The sequence below is a fragment of the Patiria miniata genome, unplaced genomic scaffold, assembly GCF_015706575.1.
Source record: "Patiria miniata isolate m_02_andy unplaced genomic scaffold, ASM1570657v1 HiC_scaffold_5, whole genome shotgun sequence".
NCBI classification, from domain to species: domain Eukaryota; kingdom Metazoa; phylum Echinodermata; class Asteroidea; order Valvatida; family Asterinidae; genus Patiria; species Patiria miniata.
In genome coordinates, this window is record NW_024037072.1 from 41,250,802 (window position 1) to 41,273,489 (window position 22,688).

General features: G+C 41.9%; 3 protein-coding genes across 3 annotated transcripts; all 3 read right to left on the reverse strand.

Moving 5' to 3' along the window:
- Positions 1–1,659: 1,659 nt before the first annotated feature.
- Positions 1,660–3,934, reverse strand: LOC119740380 (otolin-1-like). The gene is made up of 2 exons (XM_038215655.1): positions 3,842–3,934; positions 1,660–2,559 (listed from the first exon to the last, which is right to left on the reverse strand). Exons 1-2 carry the CDS (start codon positions 3,851–3,853, stop codon positions 1,708–1,710), a joined length of 864 nt encoding a protein of 287 aa, XP_038071583.1. The 5' UTR covers positions 3,854–3,934; the 3' UTR covers positions 1,660–1,707.
- A 2,527-nt stretch (positions 3,935–6,461) lies between these two features.
- On the reverse strand, positions 6,462–10,836 carry LOC119740379 (collagen alpha-1(X) chain-like). Its single transcript, XM_038215654.1, has 2 exons — positions 10,573–10,836; positions 6,462–8,203 (listed from the first exon to the last, which is right to left on the reverse strand). The coding sequence occupies exons 1-2, from the start codon at positions 10,582–10,584 to the stop codon at positions 7,343–7,345; spliced, it is 873 nt and encodes a 290-aa protein (XP_038071582.1). The 5' UTR covers positions 10,585–10,836; the 3' UTR covers positions 6,462–7,342.
- A 7,632-nt stretch (positions 10,837–18,468) lies between these two features.
- LOC119741905 (collagen alpha-1(X) chain-like) lies at positions 18,469–19,433 on the reverse strand. Its single transcript, XM_038217848.1, has one exon. The coding sequence runs from the start codon at positions 19,410–19,412 to the stop codon at positions 18,588–18,590; it is 825 nt and encodes a 274-aa protein (XP_038073776.1). The 5' UTR covers positions 19,413–19,433; the 3' UTR covers positions 18,469–18,587.
- Positions 19,434–22,688: the final 3,255 nt, after the last annotated feature.

Consider the following 22,688-nt stretch of genomic DNA (forward strand, 5'->3'; position numbering starts at 1 on the left):
TATCATATCATGCAATACAATTATGTAATTGAACATAACCTAAATGATAGGCTATGTCAAAAAATACATCTTACAATATTAGTTCATTGCAAAAGCATTGTAATAATAATATGCTTATATAGCTCTTTATACCTTTCAGGTTTCAAAGCGCTTCATGATTATTACCCTGCTCATTGGGCCGATGAAACATTCCAAATACCATCTCAGCTCCCTCGGGAGTATACAGCGTGATGTTGCCATTTCGGCGCAAAGCATCTTAAATCAACCACAATAACCATCATCTCTGCCCTCACAGGTACCCATTTACTCATGGGTGGAGAGAAGCCACAAAAGTGACAAAGAAGTGCACTTAAGTGGGGAGTGACAAAGAACCTTGCCTAAGGGCACACGCACCACAGTCGCAGGTTGGACTCGAACCTACAACCTGCAGAATTACCCGCAGACCACAAATTCAATGCTCCAGACCAAGAGGCCACGGCACTTCACAGCGTTTGTCATGCTATTGGAGGTCCCCATGTGTGAAAATATCACATCAGGGTGACCGTAAGGTCTGAGCTAAATTCTGCTAAATGCACATCAAAAATATGTGAGATTTATCAAAAATCTGCCAAATTCCCCAGAATTACTCGAAATACAGTATAAACACTTAAAATCACATGCAGATTGGTAGTATTGCCTTAATTAAGGTTCAAATTACATTATAAACTATATATAGTCGCATAAAGTTGTTATGAAATTATCGCGTAATTTCGGGCAAAACGCGGGTCCGGCCATGACGAAGTTCGTTTCCCAGTGAACCTCAGCACCTAGACCAGCCAACCTGTCCTATTGTGCAAGGGTTTGTTTGAAAGGATTGAAGCTTTTTTAAACAAATGTACCATTTTTGGTTCAAATTTGCTGTTTTCCTGTCAAATAATCATTTTTGCAGAATTCTGCCAGAAATCTGCCAAAAAAAATCCATTCTGTCAAATTTTCTGTCAAACGCGTTTTTTAAAACAAGTTCCGCCAAAGTTAGCCGAAAATCGGCTAAAACGGTCACCCTGTATCACATTTATCATATTGTTTAATAGGAGCTACATAACTTGTAGTCTTGGTCTTAACATTACCATTTCGTATGCGTCTTGTTTCGCGTCTCATTGGTTTTTTTTTAGTTTTTTTTTTTAGCTCACTATTATGCGTTTTGTAATTGTCTTCGACAAAGGGCGCACTAATAACTGTTGGTACTACATTGATAGACTGAATTGTGTACGTCATGAATCGAATAAAAGTACAAGGAGCTCGATGCCTATCAGAGATATTGAACTGTGACCACTAAAAATCTAATATGATAGACTGAAGAGGAGAAAAATGTTTTAAAATATCTGAAGGTCTTCGAACCAAGACTACATCAATTTCGTAAAAACACCTGGCGGAACTGCTGTGAATATATACTTCTTTCATTATTGCGGAATTCATGCCAATATTAATTTCAGGAAGGCAAGTTTGGCATTTACCAATATGTTTTTTTTTTTATCATAACAGGGGGAAAAGTGTAGCGGGGGGGGGGGGGGGCTTGGCTGTACCATCTGTCAATGGGGGCGCTGTTCAAATCGGTCATATAGGTAATAAATTGTCAATTTTTTTATTTGTTTTGCTCAGAACAGGGGGAGGGGGGTCAACTCACAAATCCCCCCTCCCAGATCCGCACCTCGTTTTCCAATTTTTCTTCTACGCTGCATGGATCAAAAAGCCAGAGAAGTAAGCATATCTATTTGAACTGCTGTAAATACCTCTGCCACCGCTGCCAAACTCAAGCCAGACTCTGTCTCCCGTAGCCAAGATAAGGACTGCCGAATTGCTGGACTGGTGGTGATAATTGCTATGACTGTCATGAATCGAAAAGACAACCTCACCGTTCTTTTTTAGCAGTACATGAGGCCGCGTTGCTGTGCTTAAACTAAGAAAACTGGTCGTGAAAAAGTAGACTCCGGGTTGTGAGCATGTAAACACGCCCGACTGCGAATCGTACCTGTCTCCGATATTCGTCATGATGTTGTCAAAGATGATGACATCGCCAGTGCTACCGGTGACACTTGCTGTGCGGTAAGCGCTGAATGCGACGGCAGAGGGCGCTGTTGGTGTCACAAGGGTAGCTTCTCCCGGTTGTCCCTTCTGCCCCGTTTCACCCGGGGGACCTTGCGGTCCCTCGAGCCCTGGCTCCCCCTGGTCACCTTTCTGCCCCTCACCGATGTCTCCTTTGCGACCTACAGGTCCCAGCTTCCCCGAAGGTCCCTTCACCCCTGGCTCGCCTTGATCCCCCTTCCGTCCCTGTTCGCCGATCTCTCCCTTGGGTCCAGGGAGGCCATACCCGGGGTCACCTTTGGGGCCAATAGGTCCTTGAACCCCAATTCCCCCCGGATTTCCTGGGATCCCAGGTACCCCAGGGTGGCCTGGAAGGCAAGCACTGCAGCAACTTGATGGGCCTGTTGGTTGTCCTGTAGTCTCCGAATCACGTTGACAGTGACTGCTTGATATCAGCAGCATTACAACCATCGAAAGAACAGAATGCTTAGGTCTGACCTGTTAAATCATGAAAATTAAATAAATTTTGCTTTACTAAATATGCGATCAATTCTAAACGACGACTTGCCCACAAATTAAGTACAGCTAACCAGCCAATTGGCCTATCAAGCCAAAATGAAACTACAATTTCCGAATTATTTGCAGCCCGACAACACTTCAGGCGTAGGCATATCTTTTTTGGGGTACGTTATTAGTATGGGCGTAGGCCTGAAAGCATCCCAGAATAAAAACGTATTTTCAGAGGGTTGAAAAATTGGAAAAACAGTTGCAGAAGGCCGGCCTAAACAAAATCGAATATGTTGAAGAGTACGGAACGAGAAACCTCAAATGTGGCCGTTAATTATCATTGGGTCAATGGGCTTTTCAAGGGGAATGCAGCCACAATCTGCTTCGGCACCGGTGTAGCATGAATTTAGGTTTTATGAAATACGGACTGATTGGTGTTATTGCGCATGCTCATTCATAGATAATTAGGAGAGGGACTGGTCACGTGAGAGGGTTTAACCAATAAAAGGGGAAAAGAGTCCGATTTTCATACGAGTCCGATTTTCATATGACACCGGCACCCACAATAAGCTTGCTGTATCCACCAAAGCGCTTGTGTCAGTGTGTAAACGGAATGATTCTTGGACTATACCATTAAAAACTTCCCATTAAAAAAGTATCTGTCGAGAGCCATGAATGGGAATTAAAAGGGAACACTTATTTAATGAAACTAGAATTTGATCAAACAAGCTTAAAGACAGAAACTTAACATTTTGTGCAAAAGGGAAAAAGGGAGCTTACTGGCATTAACCACTCGGCTGCTTTGCTTCGTCTCAAATCAAATGATATAGATTTTACAATCACATGAATTTTTTTTCACGTATGCAAATTGGTAACCGTTTTTACTTGGTTTGCAAAGGAAAAAACTCGCCGTGCACCAGGCCTTTTGCTTTCATGCTCAAGTGAAAAATAAACCAAAAAGAGATGTCAAATAGTTTAGGAGTAGAAAGTTGCACAAAATTATGTTTCTAAGAAAAATTCATTTCATGGACCCTTTAAATGCATTTTTTACTCTGAAAAAGTAATAGTGATTATCACTCTAAATCGTCTGGTCCCTCTATACGTAGTTAACGTTGGCCAATTTCTTTTTCGTTCGATGTCTCATTCAAGAGTAAAATGCACGTAATTTTGCATTCGTAATGGAAAAAAGGCGATTTTAAAAAGAAATCTATTTTGCGGGGTGAAACTTTAATCTAGCAAAAGCAACCATCTTTAAAAACGGACAAGATCTTACCGTCAATGCCATTTCTGTCGCTCTAATCAGGTGAGCTCAGTAGTTGAACTTTTTTCTCGCAGACAAGTTTCTAGTTTGACTGGTCTGCTTGCTGCTCCTTTGGATTTAACCTTTGAGAAGATCGAGTTGAGATTTTATACAAACTGTGGTGGATGTTAAAATGTCAAACCAGCCCGAGGCATAATGTTTGATCTTTGAAAATCCGGGTCGCGAAGGAAGTTCTCGCCGTGACATTTTACTGAAATAAATCAGTCACCTCTTGGCTTATCTATCCAAAAGGTAACTTTTTTTTTTACTTGAAAAGGAAATACGTTGGTGCAATTAAAATCAAAATGAAAAAAGTTTGAACTTTCAAGATCCGGCTTATAAACGTTTGAACTTTAAAAATCCAGGATATGGAGGAAGTTCATGTCGTGACGTTTTACTAAAATTCGGTCTGTGACTTCTTGGCATATCTATTCCCAAGGTATAAAAAATGAAAAGGAAATACGTCGGTGTAGGCCTAATCAAAGATAAAATGAGAAAGTTTGAACTTTCAAATTCCGGCTTCTAAGCGCTTGAACTTAAAACATCCAGGGCATGGAGGATATTCTCGTAGTGACATTTACTGAATTCGGTCAGCACCCTAAGTCAGTCTAGAGAGGAGGGAAACGACGTGCTGAAATGCTGATGACCGCGCAGTACTCAGTCTCCACCAAATGTTATAATACAGACGTGACGTCACACAGGCGTTGTCTCATTTCCTTTTTCTTTGGGGAAGGGTATCTTGTAAGACTGTAAAATTCCATGTCATCTATGCATTTTTTTTCTATACATGTCTTAATGTGTGATGGGAATTATTTGTTAGTGGACAAACTGTGGGAAATACATCGTCTGCTTTTGTGAATTTTACAGTCTTACAAGACACCTTTCCCCAAATGACATGGAATTTGAGCGGAAAACAAGTTAAGTTAGGCCTACTCGGATTAATTGTTAAAAACATTGCTGTTAATACCAATTGCTTCAGTGAACATTACTACTGTCAGATACTTTGATTCAGTGTGGTCGGTGTTAGTTTGTCGGTGTTAGTTCAATGACTAATGGTGGAATGTCATTCTCATTCTCAGAGTTGAATTTTGAAGTCTTGAAAGGAAATGGCAAAGCTGCCCAATATCGTAAGGAGACTCAGCTACAGTCTTTGCTGTTTCGTGACAACCAAGCCTGTTTTCATTTCAACGTGTTTTTCACTTTTAAAGTTTACTCTAAATTCATCACCATCACCCCTGCCAAGTTTAGGGTATTATCCGATAGTGTTATAATTTAACTTGGTTGCTCAATTCGAACGAACTTGGATTTAGATATTGATGACGATGAATTTGATTATGAGGTCAGTTCATACTCGGCGCGACAGCGAACGCGAATTTGTGAAGTCAAGGCAAGTTTTGCGCTACGAATTCGCAAATGGACAACAACCGACTGTGCATGGGCGGGCAGGGGCATCGCTCTAGGGACTGGAAATCATGGAACGGGTGTCAAACACTCCCCCTCATTATTAGTTTTTGTCGGCAAAATCGTCATCCTGTCGGCAAAATCGTCATCCTGTCGGCAAAAATAAATGTGCCGACATGTAAGCTGCAATTGATATATAGGGCCACACAATATTATCCGATACCAGTATTGTCCAGTCTCGTCCACTTTAGTTCCCCATTAGTGATTATGGAGTCCAGCTTTCCCTTGGTTTTGGGGCAGTCGGGTGATCAGGGGAAACAAAACTTTGCTACCTACCAGCACGGAGAGGTAGGTCTGTCGGTTATTTTACTGACGCCACCTCCCATTTCAATGGATTGCTGAGCAGACAGTAATATTGCTTGTGGAGTACTGTGGCCTCGTGGTTAAGGGCACTGATTCGTGGTCTGCGGCCAGCTAAAGGTTGTGGGGTTCGTGGTCTGCGGCCAGCTGCAGGTTGTGGGGTTCGAGTCCTGGCGGAGTCATGGTGCGTGTGCCCTTGGGCAAGGCACTTTGTCACTCATTGCTTCTCTCCACCCAGGAGTAAATGGGTACCTGTGAGGACAGAGATGGTTATTGTGATTGATTAGCTTCCTTGCGCCTAACAGGCTGCATCGAGCTGTATACTCCCCAGGGAGCTGAGATGGTATTTGGAATGTTTCATGTGCCCAGTGAGCAGGGGTAATAATGATGTAGCGCCTTGAGCACCAGTCTTGGTGGATACGTGCGCTTTATAAATATCCACTATTATTGTTGCCAACTGCAAAACATAAATCTGCCGAGGACTAGTTCCAAGCGGCAGTCTATATCGGACGACCGTTGACCGATAACGCTTTTTTGGGCATGTAAATATTTTCTCTGTGAAGAGCAAACTTTCGTGCTTATTATCTCCATGAAATCGACCCCTGCTGCCTGATTGGTCCAAGAAGGGTTACTTTTATTTGTTTATTTTTTGACAGGGGTGGCGGTGGCGATGGTGGCAGGCCTGTATTTGAATAAAAGAAAGTATATTTAAAGGGGACACTGTTATCAGATACTGAATTGAATAGTTTATTTACTGAATGAAGAAAGTAGAAGCAAAAAACATTATCGACTTGTCACACAGCTCACACCTCCACACGGTGCCTATGTCATATCATGCAATAAAATATGTAATTTTTATTACCTAAATCAGGCTAACTGATACAGGCTACGTCAAATTACAACTACACGTAACAGTATTAGTTCAGTGCAAAAAAAAGCGTTTCTCATTTTTATTGCAAACGCCCATGTATATGCAGCTTCAACAATAAGGTATACATTGCTTTTGATTAGGATCAACATAACTGTAGTCTTGGTGCAAGACGCAACGGTTACTATCTGGTACGTCTTGTTTCGCGTCTCATGTTTGAGGGATACTTGCGTTTTGTAACTGTCATCGACAGAGGGCGCACTAAGTACTGGCGCTACACTATTTTGATAAACTGAATTGCGTAAGCCGTGAATTGAAAAAGTACAATGAGCTGGATTCCTATCAGAGATAGGAGAAAAACCACTCAAAATCAATATGGTAGAGTCCTGAGTGAAGAGAGAAAAATATTTAAAAACATTCGAAGGTCTTTGAACCAAGACTACATAAACTGCTGCTGTTGAAGTTAATTCAAAAACAAATATTTCAGCTTTTTATAATAATGTATTTTTTTCTACGGACACATGTGGCACCAGCAAAACTGTGAGAATGTATCAATGTTACAAGCTTGATTTGGCTCTTGGAAAAATTCAAATGAGTTTGCTTTACACTGAGTTGCGTTTTATCGTAGGGTTCATAAAGTCAGAGAAGTAAAAAGAAATACCTGGTGGAACTGCTGTGAATACTTCTTTCATTATTGCGGAACTGAAGTAATTAGTAATTTCATGAAAGCTAGCTTTGCATTTACTAGTTTATAACCATATATTGACTGGGGAGAAAGTGTAGCCAAGAATCGAAGGGTCAGAATAGAACGGACACGGTGATTACAGGTTTCTCAGATTTTTGCTTTACACTGCATGGATCAAAAAGCCAGAGAAGTAAGCATATCTATCTGCATTGCTGAAAATACCTGTGCCACCGCTGCCAAACTCAAGCCAGACTCTGTCTCCCGTAGCCAAGATAAGGACTGCCGAATTGCTGGACTGGTGGTGATAACTGTTATGGTTGTCATAGATCGAAAAAATAAGATCACCGTTCTTTTTTAGCTTTACAAGAGGCCGCGTTGCTGAGTTTATACTAAGAAAACTGGTTGTGAAAAAGTAGACTCCAGGTTGTGCGCATGTAAACACACCCGACTGCGAATCGTACCTGTCTCCGATATTCGTCATGATGCTGTCAAAGATGATGACATCGCCAGTGCTACCGGTGACACGTGACGTTCGGTAAGCGCTGAATGCGACGGCAGAGGGCGCTGTGGGTGTCACAAGGGTAGCTTCTCCCGGTTGGCCCCTCTGCCCCGTTTCACCCGCGGGACCTTGCGGACCCGCGGGACCTTGCGGTCCCTCGAGCCCTGGCTCCCCCTGGTCACCTTTCTGTCCCTCACCGATGTCTCCCTTGCGACCCGCAGGTCCCAGCTTCCCCAAAGGTCCCTCCACCCCTGGCTCGCCTTGATCCCCCTTCCGTCCCTGTTCGCCGATCTCTCCCTTGGGTCCAGGGAGGCCATACACGGGGTCACCTTTGGGTCCTTGAACTCCGATTCCCCCCGGATTTCCTGGGATCCCAGGTACCCCAGGGTGGCCTGGGAGGCAAGCACTGCAGCAACTTGATGAGCCTGTTGGTTGTCCTGTAGTCTCCGAATCACGTTGACAGTGACTGCTTGATATCAGCAGCATTACAATCATCGGAAGAACAGAATGTTCACGTCTGACCTATTATTTGGAAAACCAGATATTGTTTGTTTGGCTTAATAAATATGCAATCAAGGATAAATTCTAAACAAGGACAGCTCTCCACTCGACTAGCTAACTGATTGGCTGTCGACCACCTTGCCAGCCATTCGAGCTCTCAAGCTAAGTGGCCTACATCAACTACACTTTTCGGATTATTTGCAGCCCGGCAATAATTCAAGCTAGATTTACACGAGTCACTGATTTTTGTGACTCGAGTCGGACTCAAGTCCAGTCATTGCCTCAAGTCATTACAACTCTGATTCAAGCCAATCTTTTCTGTGCGTTATGGGAGCAAAGGCAACCCAAAATAAAAGCGTATTCTCAGAAGGTTAAAAAAAATAGGGCAGGTACGTGCATTTTACTTTTACTAGTAATAAAAACATACACATTTGAAATTCGTTATGAGAAAAAGTGGAATGTGCTAAAGATTTCGGAATATGTTGAAGAGTAGGCCTAAGGAAAGAGAAGAAACCCTAAATGTGGCCGTAAATTATCGCTGGGTCAATGGGCTTTCAAAGGGAATGCACCCACAATCCGCCTGGGCACCAACAATAAGCTTGCCCCCACCAAGGCGATTGTGACAGTGCTAAACGGAATGATTCTTGGACTACCCCATTAAAAACTTCCCATTGAAACATTACATTTTGTGCAGAGCCACTTATGAAACGGAAATAAAAGGGAACATTTATTTATTGAAACTAGGATTTGATCAATCAAGCTTAAAGAAAGAAAACTAACATTTTGTGTAAAAGGGCAAAAAGGTTAGCTTGCTGGCATTAACCACTCTGCCACATTGCTTCGTTTCAAATCAAGTGACATGATATATTTGTTTAATCATGACGTTTCACCCATGGCAAGCGTTTCTACTTGGTTTGCCGAAGAAAACGCTCGCCGCGTGCCGCGCCTTTTACTTTCATGCTCAATAGTCTAAGAACCAGACGTTCACGTTTAGCAGAGCCTCACAACGAACGTCGAAGTCGTTTGAAATAGAAATTCGGCCAATGCTGTTGACTGGTCAATATAGCTGTCATGTTTTTGTCGTAAAACAACGATTTTTTTTATAGCGAATTTTTAGGTTGCATGTTCATTTTAATTCTATTTTAGTGACTGCAACCCTCTGGGGGAAAAAAGTTTTTTAGTTTGGGTTGTCTTTGCATGCGTAGGGTCGGGAACCTGTCTACCGTGTGAGAACAGGATCATTTGCGGGCTGCAAATAATTCGAATTTGTATTAGCTCTCTTATTTCCAAAGACTGAAAATTCACTCTATTCAAGTGAAACTAGGACAAGACAATAAAGAGCATGAAATGCATTCAGTTGCACTGTTTTCGAGTCTTCACTCGAGTTTCGACTGAAGTGATCCTTTTAAAGGGAATGTACAACATTTGCTTTCGGCATGCAATTTTCTTAAATAATTGGATTTGGAGGATTAGTATGTTATAGCAAATATTGTTACACTGACTTGTTTCACGTTTTGGGTTCGTAGATGCTGGAAAAACCAAGAAAACCAAACATATTCTTGTTGTCTGGTTCCCTGAACCCACTTAAGATGAAACGGAGCAATTTATAGACTTTGGGGAATTGTAGGATCAGAGAAACAGTCTAGCAGGCTGGTAGCCCTTCACATGTGTGTAATCAATTGCAAAGAAAATGCAGACAAACTAAATATGAAAAAGTAGGTGCACTTTTTGAAAAAAGCCAGTTTTCTCCAACGCTGGTCGGCCGACCAGCGTTGGAAAAATACAAGTTTTTTTCTCGAAAATGTCAGCGCATCAGGAGCCACAACTTTACAGGATGCTTTAGACTGTCATTCCCTACCAATCCAGTAAGGTATTTCGTGATAATTTGATCATTTCGTGTTTTGATGTTTGCAAATGTTGTATCTTCCCTTTAAAAGCATTTCTTTTAAAAGCATTTCACTCTAAATCGCCTGGTCCTTCCATAAGTTAACATTGGCCAAACTATTTTCGTTCGATATGTAATTCAAGTCATCTTTAGTCATCTTTAAAAAAATCAAATCTTATTTTAAAAGCAATTCAATATGAAAAGGTAGAGTAAATTTCACTCTACTCTCTAATTCCAAAGAGTGAAAATTATTCACTCCATTCGAGTGAAGATTGACTCCCACAGTCGGAAACTAGGGACTAGACGTTTTGGAGTCAAAGTTCTTCAATCGTAAAGATCGAGTTTTCACTCGAGCTTTGACTGAAGAGGTTTATTTTGCAGACTTTTTCAATAGAAAATGAGAGTGATTTTTACTCTAAAACGTCTAGTCCTTAATTTCACTCTTTGGAATTTAGAGAGTACGTCTAGCAAAAGCAATCATCTACAAAAACTGACGAAATCTTACCGTCAATGCCATTGCTGTCGTTCTAATCAGGTGAGCTCAGTAGTTGAACTAGTTGGGTTTTTTTCGCAGACAACTTTCTAGTTTGACTGATCTGCTTGCTGCTCCTCCTTTGGATTTAACCTCTGAGAAGAGTGAGTTGAGATTTTATACACACTGTGGTAGAGGCAAAAAATGTCAAACCGGTCTATTAATGTTTGATCTTTTAAAATCCGGGTCGTGAAGGAAGTTCTCCAGATGACATTTGACTGAATTCAGTCAGTGACATATTGGCTTATCTAGTCAAAGGAGTCATATAATTTAATAAAAATTCAACAGGAAATACGTTGGTGCAATTAAAGTTAAAATGAGAAATTTTGAACTTTCAAGATCCGACTTGTAAAGGTTTGAACTTTCAAAATCCAGGATATGGAGGAAGTTCGCGTGGTGACATTATGACTGAATTCGGTCAGTGATTACTTGGCTTATCCGTCCAAAAGGTGAAATAAATTTCACAAAAAAATTAAAAAGGAAATACGTAGGTGCAATTAAAGTTAAAAAGAGAAAGTTTGAACTTTCAAGATCCGACTTGTAAAAGGTTTGAACTCTAAACATCCAGGGCATGGAAGATATTCTCGTGGTGACATTTATTGAATTCGGTCAGCACCCCAAAGCCAGTCCAGAGGGTTGGAGGGAAACGACACACTGAAACGCTTAGGCCTATGATAGTCTAGGGGCTAGACGTTGGTTTAGTTTGATGAGCGATAACCCGCCACTGCGATAACCCGCCGCCACGAGAGGGCGTTATCACGACCAACCAATATCATCCACGAACCGTACGAACCGTACAAACCGTCAACGTCTAAGCCAATTCCTAAAATCTCCCCCCCCCCCCCAAAAAAAAAAAAAAATGGGGAAAACTAGAGCGCATGCGCGACTTGTGCAGGCAATTACGGTCCATTTTCAGTCCCACACAAGAGCTGACCAGTGAAAGTTGCACAAAAGACTTGCTGCATCTTTTATATTACTGGAAGAAATTTGAGAGGTTGCCGTGGAACTACTATGATAATTGTTATGGCGCTACCTGCACCGGCCTACATTGTTCTTTTGCCACGAGCTTCGCATAATGCGAGTTTGCTCAGTCTTTAAAATACTTTGTTGCATAACGCTTATTTCTCTGTGTGTTATGAAAGGGATGGGCTCCGGGCACGCGGGGTCTGTGTCCCCATGGTGTCCCTCAACGTGCCGTCGGGTTGCTCGGGCCCACGAAGCTGTATTCGAACAAGTTGTTAAATTGTTTGAGTTGTTTTAATTAAAGACAGTTGGTTTTGTTCTGCAAACCTGTCTTCAACTGTCTATCTGTTCGTGGTGTCGATCCCCTTTGGAGTGTGACGGCCATGCCGTGCCGCGCTGCCACACAGCCATAACAATAAATGGTGCGCGCGCATTACACAACCATGGCCTAGACGTTAATACTGACGGATCGTGGATGATATTGGTTGGTCGTGATAACGCCCTCTCGCGGCTGCGGTTTAAACATTTTGTGAGCAGAGGTTGCTCATTGGCATACTGCCATGAACTGACACAACAACGAATGACAAAAGGTTACACAATTTGCGACAGCGAAATATCCAAAATTCTGTCAACCTCACTAACTCAAAAAAGAGATTTGTCACATGGTGCTATCGTAACACATGTTATTCCTATGATCATCATGCAAACCTTCAAGCATTATTGTTTAATATAGTATCGTTGGTATACACCTCCCTCCAGAAAATAAGCTCTAGCGCCCTCATCCTGGAGCCCAGTTATGCCATTTGGTAGGCCTATGTGCGCATCTGAACTCGAACTTTATTGGGCAGATTTCCCAGCCCATAATGTCATTATTAAATTTGGAAGTCTTGAAAGGAAATGGCATTAATGCCATGACATTAATGTCGTATTAAAGGAAACTCAGCTACAGTCTTTGCTGTTTCGTGACAACCAAACCTGTTCTGGGTAATTTTCAGTGTTGTAGTCGAGACCGGATAGTCCGAGACCGAGACCAAGACCGAGACCTGAAGTTGCGAGACCGAGACCGAGACCGAGACTAGCCCCTTCAAGGCGGACCGAGACCGAGACCGAAGTGGTCCGAGACCGAGACCGAGACCGCGGATAATAAATAACAATAATCTAAATAAACAATAAGACACTAATTACAGCTGAACAGTCTGTCCTTGAGATGTTGATGATCATGGGGATGTGAAAGAAGTGATTGAAAGATAGGAATCACTTGTACCTGCTTAATTGTGTCATGCGAGTGCTCTGTCACAATCAATTAAAAGAAATTGGAAACAACCTAATTTAAAGAAGGGGAAAACCTTATTTGATGAACTCCATATATTTTTGCCACTTTTTAAAAAATATATTTTTTTTTTAAATATTGTTTGACTACTATAAAGTGTAAATCTGATGAAAAAACTCTAACTTAGGAGTACGACAATTTGTACTAGTTTTTACAAAACTTAAACATGTTGAAACTTGACAAAAGTAAAAAGTTAAAGGTGGATGTTTCATCCGTTATAGGAACTCGGACCCTAAACTCCACAGCCACCCCTTGGTTTCAGCAATGACCACTAACGGATATTTAAATGCAACTTTAATATTACATTGGACCTCCTTGTAAACCTGATTCGAAAAAAATTTGGAGCAAGAAAATATTGATTTATTTTTTAAAATTTCAGTCATGGAATATAGATTTGTACATGTAGACCAAAAAATTGAGAGATGGTAGCCAGATATGGATTGGTCTGCCCCCCCCCATCCCTCTTTGTGATTCTCCTTCCAACCCTGCATGTTTGTGTGTCCCCTACATGTTTGTTTCTTGTTCCTCTGTCATTTACCTCTGAAGAAGGCCTGGCTAAGGCTGAAATGTAATGCCACTTTATTTTTGTTTAATGTCAATACATATACTATTGATGAACCATATTTGCCTGATCTATCTTTTGCCCGCCGTCATCATCGTCATTAGCCTATTTGAGAATATGGCCGACACAATAGAAGGGCGCTGTCACAAACTGAATGTGGTGGGTAAGATGTACTTTAGGATGGATGAGATGTACTTTTAGGATTCATGGCTCAGTGCCCACGCCTCTCTGTGTTTTGTACCGTCAAGGGCGGATCCATGCCCCCCCCCAAAAAAACGAAACCATTTTTTTTTTTTTACGTGACATCGCAATAAAGGCAGGCAATGAGTACACCACCATCTTTTCCTCAAAATAAATTGGTTAAAGTGGTCGGAAATTGCCTCAGATCGCACCACAGAGCATCTAGAATCCAAAAATTTTTTGGGGCCCTTAAGCGGGCCCCGAACCCACTTTTTTGGGGGACCAAAATTTTTTTTGCCCCCCCCCAAAAAATTGTGTTCTGGATCCGCCCTTGTGTACCGTGCCATCGTATCGCCCACATCAGCTACTTTGCTGGGAAATTTACTTGAATATTTTAGTGATTAACAAGTACGACATGTTGCCAATTTATTAATAGTTTATTGTGATGGCCGTAAACAGCATATAGCGATTAATGGAACACAATTCGTCTCGACTCATGCAAATGCAATTGACATTTAGGAAGGAGACAAGGCAGGCAATTAGACTCTATTTTGGTGTGTACATGGCAGTAGCTCAATTTGTGTTTATCACAGATGAAAAGATGAATACATGGCGAGTCAAAAAGAAAGTGACCGTATGAAACAAAAATGGCACTCTCCATTTTGTAGAAAATATAATTGGGATAAAGAATATGTTATTGAGTAGTAACTGTGAACATTGCACGTAATTTGCACGTAAAGTCGTGTCTATTTTAATAAAGATATCACAAAATTCAGCTGTCAACCACTAATACCAATTAAACGGTCTACAAATTGATGAATATCCATTAATAAATATAATGAAAAAAACAAACGTTTTCCCGCCTCCACGAATAAAGGAAAAATTGAAAAGGAAAATAGAAAAAAATCACCAATATTTCTAGTGAAAAAGAGTTGAATTGTTCCCCATATTCAAAATACAAAATCTGACGGTAAAAATAATGTTTCAGTCTTGATTCATAAGATTAAAATCTCAGTTGTATTTGGAATCAATGAAGATGGCTATAAAGTGCTTGTTTCAACAGATCATCCCACAATAAAAACGAGAAATATAAGAAGAGGAGCAATGGTTATTGGACTATGCCTCACTCACTAGAAAGTGAAGAGAGACATGTCCATTAGCATCACACTGCAGTCACATTTGCCCTAAACTGATTCTTTACTTAGACCTAACCCTAAAAGGGCCGGGGGCGGAATCCAACCCCCTCACTTTTTGGCTGGTCTCGACTCGAGACCAGCCAAAATATCGAGACCAAAGGGGACCGAGACCGAGACCAAGACCGAGACCACAGCTCCCGAGACCGAGACCGAGACCGAGACCGAGACCGGCAAAAAGTGGTCTCGAGACCGAGACCGAGACCGAGACCTACAACACTGGTAATTTTCCCCTTAATTATACAGTTTATTCTAAATTAATCATCATCATCATCCCTGCCAACTTTCAAGAGGACATTATCCGATAGTGTTGTAATTTTATTCGGCTGTTCAATTATAGTAAACAGAGCGTAGAAAGCCATTACTTACTTCTTTATATAAAGGTAACCTGGATTTAGATATTGATGGCGATGAATCTGATATAAGGTCGGTTCATACTCGGCTTTATACATACTTCGACATACTTCGCTTCATACTCAAATTTCGCAGCGACCGTTTCCCAACGCTCGCTTCGCATTCGCGGGAACACACATGTTTACGTTACATACCTATTGTGGACATTCCTTTGTTTTTGTGTATAGTTAAGAAAAACCTGTAGAAAAAACTCATTGTACTCACACTGTGAAAACTCATTCAACCCATTTTTTTCTATGATTCCCTTGAGTGTTTCTCTTCATTTTGCGACCAATAAACCTAACCCCAAAATGCCTCTAAACCTGTTTTCAAGAAAGGGGGAAACACTGTGTGGACGTGGGCAAGTCCACACAACGTCGCTGCTACCTGTTAAATCGTCCCCCTGTCGGCAAAATCGTACATCTGTCGGCATAGCTGCAATTAATAGAGCCATGCACATAATTATCCGATACCAGTATTGTCCAGTCTCGTCCACTTTGAACAGTTCCCCCGCTGTTCGCTATATATGATGTCCAGCTCCCCCTCCCGCGTCCTCTTGATTTTGGAGAAGTCGGGTGATCGGGAACTTTATTGGCTGCCTTCCAGCACGAATCGGTATGTCGGCTAATTTATTGTCGCCACTTCCGCAATTCAGTGGATTTGCTGAGCACAAAGTAATATTGCATGTTGGTACCAACTGCCAAGCAGAATTCCTGCCGAGGACTAGTTCCAAGCAGTCTACATGAAGACCGTTGACCGGTAAGGGGCCATTCAGAATTTTCAATGTTTTAAAATTTCGAACTTTTCCAAATTATTTTGACCCACCCACCCACCCCTAATTTCGATTAATAAAAAAACTGAACATGTTCATGTACATGTACATGTACATGCACTTGCATGTACATATACTTGAACATGAACATGTATACCCATGTACATGTGTGTCTAGTTCAGTGACGGCATGAAGTTGTCGGTCTTCCTCTTTTGCACTAGTGACCTTCAGTTTTCTTGTGTTTTGCCAGCTGATATGCTGTTGGGAATGACAGGTTGCAGTTTTGGAAGCCACAAAGATGACCGTGGTTTCGTCGTTTTCTGGATGAGGTGGATGACATGTGACATTCGAGGTTGTGCCTATCACGTGAGGTAGCTGAGAAAAACATTCGCTCGTACCCCCCCCCCCCCCCCCCCCCCCCGCCCTGTTTGCAGGGCGGGGGTACGGGCGAAAGAGAAACATCAGGTTTGGGCAGACATCACATCACAGGCTGCGGTCCGCGTAGTCTTGGAGTCCAGTGGTTGAATAGTCCAGTTTTTATAGCGATTGGTAATCGACATCAGCGGCGTGTTATAGAGCCGATCTAGTACACCTGGTACCCTGCTGCCTCTGCACGGCCTAACCACTACAAACGCCCAGCGTCCAAGTCTACTGAAAAACCACCTCCCTCTCATGCCACAGTGGGTCTATATACACGTACATGACGTACAGTACATACAGGGGACGAAGTTGGAAAAGAAACACGCATCGCGATATCGGAACGCTTGCGCGTAGTTCAGGCAAGTCAAAAGATCTATCTTTCTTTTCTTTTTTTAAACATTTCAAAAAGATCGAAATTTTAAAACATTGAAAATTCTGAATTGCCCCTAAACTTTTTCTTTTGTAAATAAATATATTTCTATAAATCATAACTTTCACGCTTATTATCTCCATGAAAATTACTCCTGTTGCCCTATTTGTCACGGATGAGTTGTTTTTATTTGTTTGTATTTTGGAGGACGGGTGGTGGCGATGGCGGTAGGCCTGTATTTGAACAAAATAAAGTATATTTTAAAGGGGACACAATTATCAGATACTGAATCGAATACTTTATTCAGTGCATGGAGAAGGAAACGTAAAAACATTTCTCTCGACTTGACTACCTCCACTGATCACGTTCTTATATTGTCATATCAATATGTAATTATACATTATATCTAAATGATATAGGCTACGTCAAAATACAACTAATAATGTTAGTTTAGTGGGAAAGTAATGTAACGTTTGTCATATATATTGCAGACGCCCATGCATATACAGCTTCAACATTATTATTATTATTATTATTTTTTATTATTTATTCGGCCAACAAATGAACAAAAGTACAATGACAAAGCAAATATATATCATAAAATAAACAAAAATTGGAAATTGGAAAAGTATGACCAGACAAGACTGAAGGATGCGAGGAGGAATGGGTCGAGGAGGGGGGGACGGGAGGGGGGACAGTTTGACAGGAGAGAGGAGATAGAGGGACAGAAAACAAGGACAATATAACATTCCAAACCGGCCAGGGTAAACAAAAGTGTACTTCAACACTGTAGCCTTAAGGCCTGCCTACCCAGGAAATATACATTGTTAATCGCGTCAGTGCAACAAGGTCGCATCTCGCGTATCGCGACGTCCATTGACGTTGTGTCACACTTGTGTGTACATCCGGGTTATTTTGAGTGAGGAACGACCTTAATTGAAAACTTGCGTTTCACGTACATGACGCCACGTCACACGCTATTTTAGGAGATACGACTTCGTTACACAGACACAATGGAGTTATAGGCGGCAGGCCTACATAAACTGTGTAGTCTTGGTCTAAAGACTATCTGGTATACCTTGCTTCGCGTTTTGTAATGGTCATCGACAGAGGGCGCACTAATTATTGGTGGTAAGCCATGAATAGAAAAAAAGGACAATGAGCTCGATTCCTTTTAGAGAAGGGGGAAAAACACTGAAAATCAAATATGGTAGAGTCTTGACTGAAAGAGAAAAAAATGTTTAAAAATATCTGAAGGTATTTGAACCAAGACTACATAAACTACTGCTGTTGAAGTTAAAGTTACATGCAACAACAAATATTTCAGCTTTATTTTTTTTCTACGTACGTTTGGCACCAGCAAAACTGTAAGAAATTATAAATATTACAAGCTTGATTTGGAAAAATTAAAATAGTTTTGTTTTGACTGAGGTACGGAGGGATAATAAAGTCAGAGAAGTTACAAAATATACCTGGCGGAACTGCAGTGAATACTTAATTGTTTCATTAGGCCCCCCCCCCAAAAAAAAAAATAGTTCTGTTTCCGATTACATGGCATTTGAAAATAGGGTAGGTATGTAAAAAAAAAAAAATGTGTACGACCACATGGAGAGGGTAAAAGGTAGTAATTGAAGATTTTCGGTTTTTTCCCCCTCATTTTGCCCCAAGAAAGCAGAACAATTTTTTTGGCCTGAGGCCTATTGCTGAGCGCAAGCAATAACATGCATTAATTTCAGGAAAGAATCACCCCATTGATCACATTAAAAGAGACACTGGGGTTCACATTAGGTTTCCTAAATTTTGCTTTACACTGCATGGATCAAAAAGCCAGAGAAGTAAGAAAATCTACCTCCATCGCTGTAAATACCTCTGTTATTTCTATCGCCAAACTCAAGCCAGACTCTGTCTCCCGTAGCCAAGATAAGGACTGCAGAATTGCTGGACTGGTGGTGACTGTTATGGGTGTCATTAATCGAAAAGACAAGCTCACCGTTCTTTTTTAGCTGTACATAAGGCTGCCTTGCTGAGTTCAAACTAAGAATACTGGTCGTGAAAAAGTAGACTCCAGGTTGTGAACATGTAAACACGCCCGACTGCGAATCGTACCTGTCTCCGATATTCGTCATGATGTTGTCAAAGATGATGACATCGCCAGTGCCGCTGGTGACACTTGCTGTGCGGTAAGCGCTGAATGCGACGGCAGAGGGCGCTGTTGGTGTCACAAGGGTAGCTTCTCCCGGTTGTCCCTTCTGCCCCGTTTCACCCGGGGGACCTTGCGGCCCCTGGACCCCTGGCTCCCCCTGGTCACCTTTCTGCCCCTCACCGATGTCTCCCTTGCGACCTGCAGGTCCCAGCTTCCCCGAAGGTCCCTCCACCCCTGGCTCGCCTTGATCCCCCTTCCGTCCCTGTTCGCCGGTCTCTCCCTTGGGTCCAGCGAGGCCATACCCGGGGTCACCTTTGGGGCCAAGAGGTCCTTGAACTCCGATTCCCCCCGGATTTCCTGGGATCCCAGGTACCCCAGGGTGGCCTGGGAGGCAAGCACTGCAGCAACTTGATGAGCCTGTTGGTTGTCCTGTAGTCTCCGAATCACGTTGACAGTGACTGCTTGATATCAGCAGCATTACAATCATCGCAAGAACAGAATGTTCACGTCTGACCTGTACATTATGACAACCAAACGTTTGTTTTTTGTTTTTAATACTAAATATGCAAACGAGGATAACTTATAAACAATGATTAGATACAAAAAATCAAGTACAGCCAACCAGCCGGATGGCTGTCGACCAGCTTGTCAGCAAACCTATCAAGCAAGCCAACTGGCCTAGGCCTATATCAACTACATTTCCTGAATTATTTGCAGCCCAGAATAATTTGTATTTTTTGTGCGTTATGGGTGAAAAAGCAACAGTCCGTCCAGAGCCATGAGTCGGAAATAAAAGGGGAAATTTATTTAATTGAAACCAGGATTTAATCAGAAGAAAGAATGAAAAAAAAACCAACATCTTATGTAAAAAGGCAAAAAAGGTGAGCTTGCTGCAAGCATTCTATTTCTCGGCCGCTTTGCTTCGTCTAAAATCACGTGATATATTATTTGTGCCCCAACCCAACAAAATGAGTCACAAGTAAATTTATCCGACGCCGGAACCAGTTTTGAGTACTAAGCCTTTTAACAGAATGTTACACAATGACAATTATAGGAACAGTCACCATTTTCTACCCACATAGCATCTGCATAAATTAAGGCGTCAAACTGAGTGATAACTAAAATTAAGAAAATTATTATCGAAGAAAAATGACTTTAAGACTCGTTTCGTGGGAACACGCACATTTTGTTCAATCATGTGATAATATGTTCGCATTCGTATATAGCCCGGTTCGTACTCGGCGCGTAAGAGAAAGCGAACGCGAATTTGTGACGTCATGGCAAGTATTTGCGAAGCGAATTTGACGTCATGAAACATTCGCTGCGAAATTCGCCCGAGTTGAAATATGTTCAACTTTTACGAATTCGCAGCGCGAATACTTGCCATGACGTCACAAATTCGCGTTCGCTTTCCCTTTCGCGCAGTGTATGAACCGGGCTTTGGAACAGACGTTTCTCGTTCGCAGAGCTAAACTGCGAACATATGATATATCTGTGCGTGAAAATTTGATGTGATCCCTCGCACCAGCCAATCGGAGCCGCTTTTAGAAGTTGTGACGTCATTTAGAATTCGGCCTTAGCTACATGTAACTGCTTGTTTTTTGGGGGTTTTTTTTGGGGGGGGGCATACTAACATCGGGTTACCGAAGACACGATAGAGGGCGCCCGCTGAATGGTCGGAGTCTGGAAGTCCAATCCGATCAAACCTATCACTGAACGCTCACTACTGATGCCCCTTCAATGGCGAAATCATCGTTCAGATAGTCCTCAATGGGCAGCGGCGTAGCTAGGGGGGGGGGGGGGGAGCCGTGGGGGCGCAACCCCCCCTCTCCCGCATAAAAAGTTCGCCCCCCCCCCCTCCCCAGTCGCCTCCCTTAACTGGAAATTCGTAGAAAAAAATTTCCCTTTTTGCACGGATAAATTTTTTGAGCGCCCCTCCAATGTAACCTCAATCCCCCCCCCCCCCCCCCCCGGATGAGAACCCTGGCTACGCCGCAGGTCATGGGTCATAGTCATATCTATGTACAATAACTAGCACTTATGCTTTCCATAAATGTAAAATCAAAACATGAACCTCAAAAGCAAAATATTGTACGTGAGTGCATATTTCTGGTTTAAAGATGTACTGTCCAAACTCTTCATCTTATTCGATTTTTTTTCCTAACGAATTTCCAATTGCATGTATTACTTCAAAGGAATCTTTTTGGAGACTGCAACCCTCTGGAAAAAAAGAGACATTTAGTGTGGGTTGCCTTCGTGCGTAGAGTCGGGATCCAGTCTAACTTGCAAGAACTGGATCATTTGCAGGCTGCAAATAATTCGAAATTTGTAGAGTAACTCTCTTATTTTGAAAGATTGAAAATACACTATATAATCAAGTGAAACTAGGACGAGACAATTAAGCATGAAATTCATTCAATAATTATTGAACTGTTTGAGTCTTCACTCGAGTTGCGACTGAAGCATGGGCGTCGCGGGGGGGGGGTGGGGGTGGGGCAAGGGGGCGCTTGCCCCCCCCCCCCGGAAAACGAAAAAAAAAGTGGGGAAAAAAGGAACAAAGAGGTGCGAAGCCATGTTGCTGTTTATTTGATGGGGGGAGGGCAAATGCTCCCCTGCTCACGCTCGGAAAATGATAAATTGAGAATATAATGGAAAAGTTAAGACATTTTGGGAACCCCCCTGGAAAAAATCCTGGCGACGCCCGTGGACTGAAGTTATAATTTTTAAAGCATTTCAATATGAAAGGTAAAGTAATTTTCACTCTACTCTCTAAATTCCAAAGAGTGAAACTTCACTCCATTCGAGTGAAGATTGACTCCCACAGTCGGAAACTTGGGACTAGACGTTTTGGAGTGAAAGTTCTTCAATCGTAAAGATCGAGCTTTCACTCGAGCTTCGACTGAAGAGGTTCATTTTTCAGACTTGTTCAATCGAAAATGAGAGTGATTTTCACTCTAAAACGTCTAGTCCTTAATTTCACTCTTTGGAATTTAGAGAATACGTCTAGCAAAAGCAATCATCTATAAAAACTGACGAAATCTTACCGTCAATGCCATTTCTGTCGTTCTAATCGGTGAGCTCAGTAGTTGAACTTTTCCTCGCAGATTCGTTTCTAGTCTGACTGATCTGCTTGCTGTTGCTCCTTAGGATTTAACCTTTGCGAAGGTTTGAGTTGAGATTTTATACATAATGTGGTGGAGGATAAATGTCAAACCGGCCCGAGGCACAATGTTTGATCTTTCAGTTTGACAATCCGGGTCTCGAAGGAAGTTCTCAAGGTGACATTTTTTACTAAAATCGCTCGGTGACCTCTTGGCTAACTTATCCAAAAGGTCAAAAAAAAAATTTAATTGAAAAGGAAATACGTTGTTCCAATTAAAGTAAAACTGAAAAAAGTTTGAACTTTCAAGATCCGGCTTATAAACGTTTGAACTTTAAAAATCCAGGATATGGAGGAAGTTCATGTCGTGACGTTTTACTGAATTCGGTCAGTGACTTCTTGGCATATCTATTCCCAAGGTATAAAAAATGAAAAGGAAATACGTCGGTGTAGGCCTAATCAAAGATAAAATGAGTAAGTTTGAACTTTCAAATTCCGGCTTCTAATGCTTGAGCTTTAAACATCCAGGGCATGGAGGATATTCTCGTGGTGACATTTACTGAATTCGGTCAGCACCCCAAGTCAGTCTAGAGAGGAGGGAAACAACGCACTGAAATGCTGATGACGGCGCAGTACTCAGACTCCACCAAAGCTTATTGTAAC

Coding starts and splice junctions, on each gene's coding strand:
- LOC119741905 (XM_038217848.1), bottom strand. CDS start 19,412: ATGATTGTAATGCTGCTGATATCAAGCAGTCACTGTCAACGTGATTCG.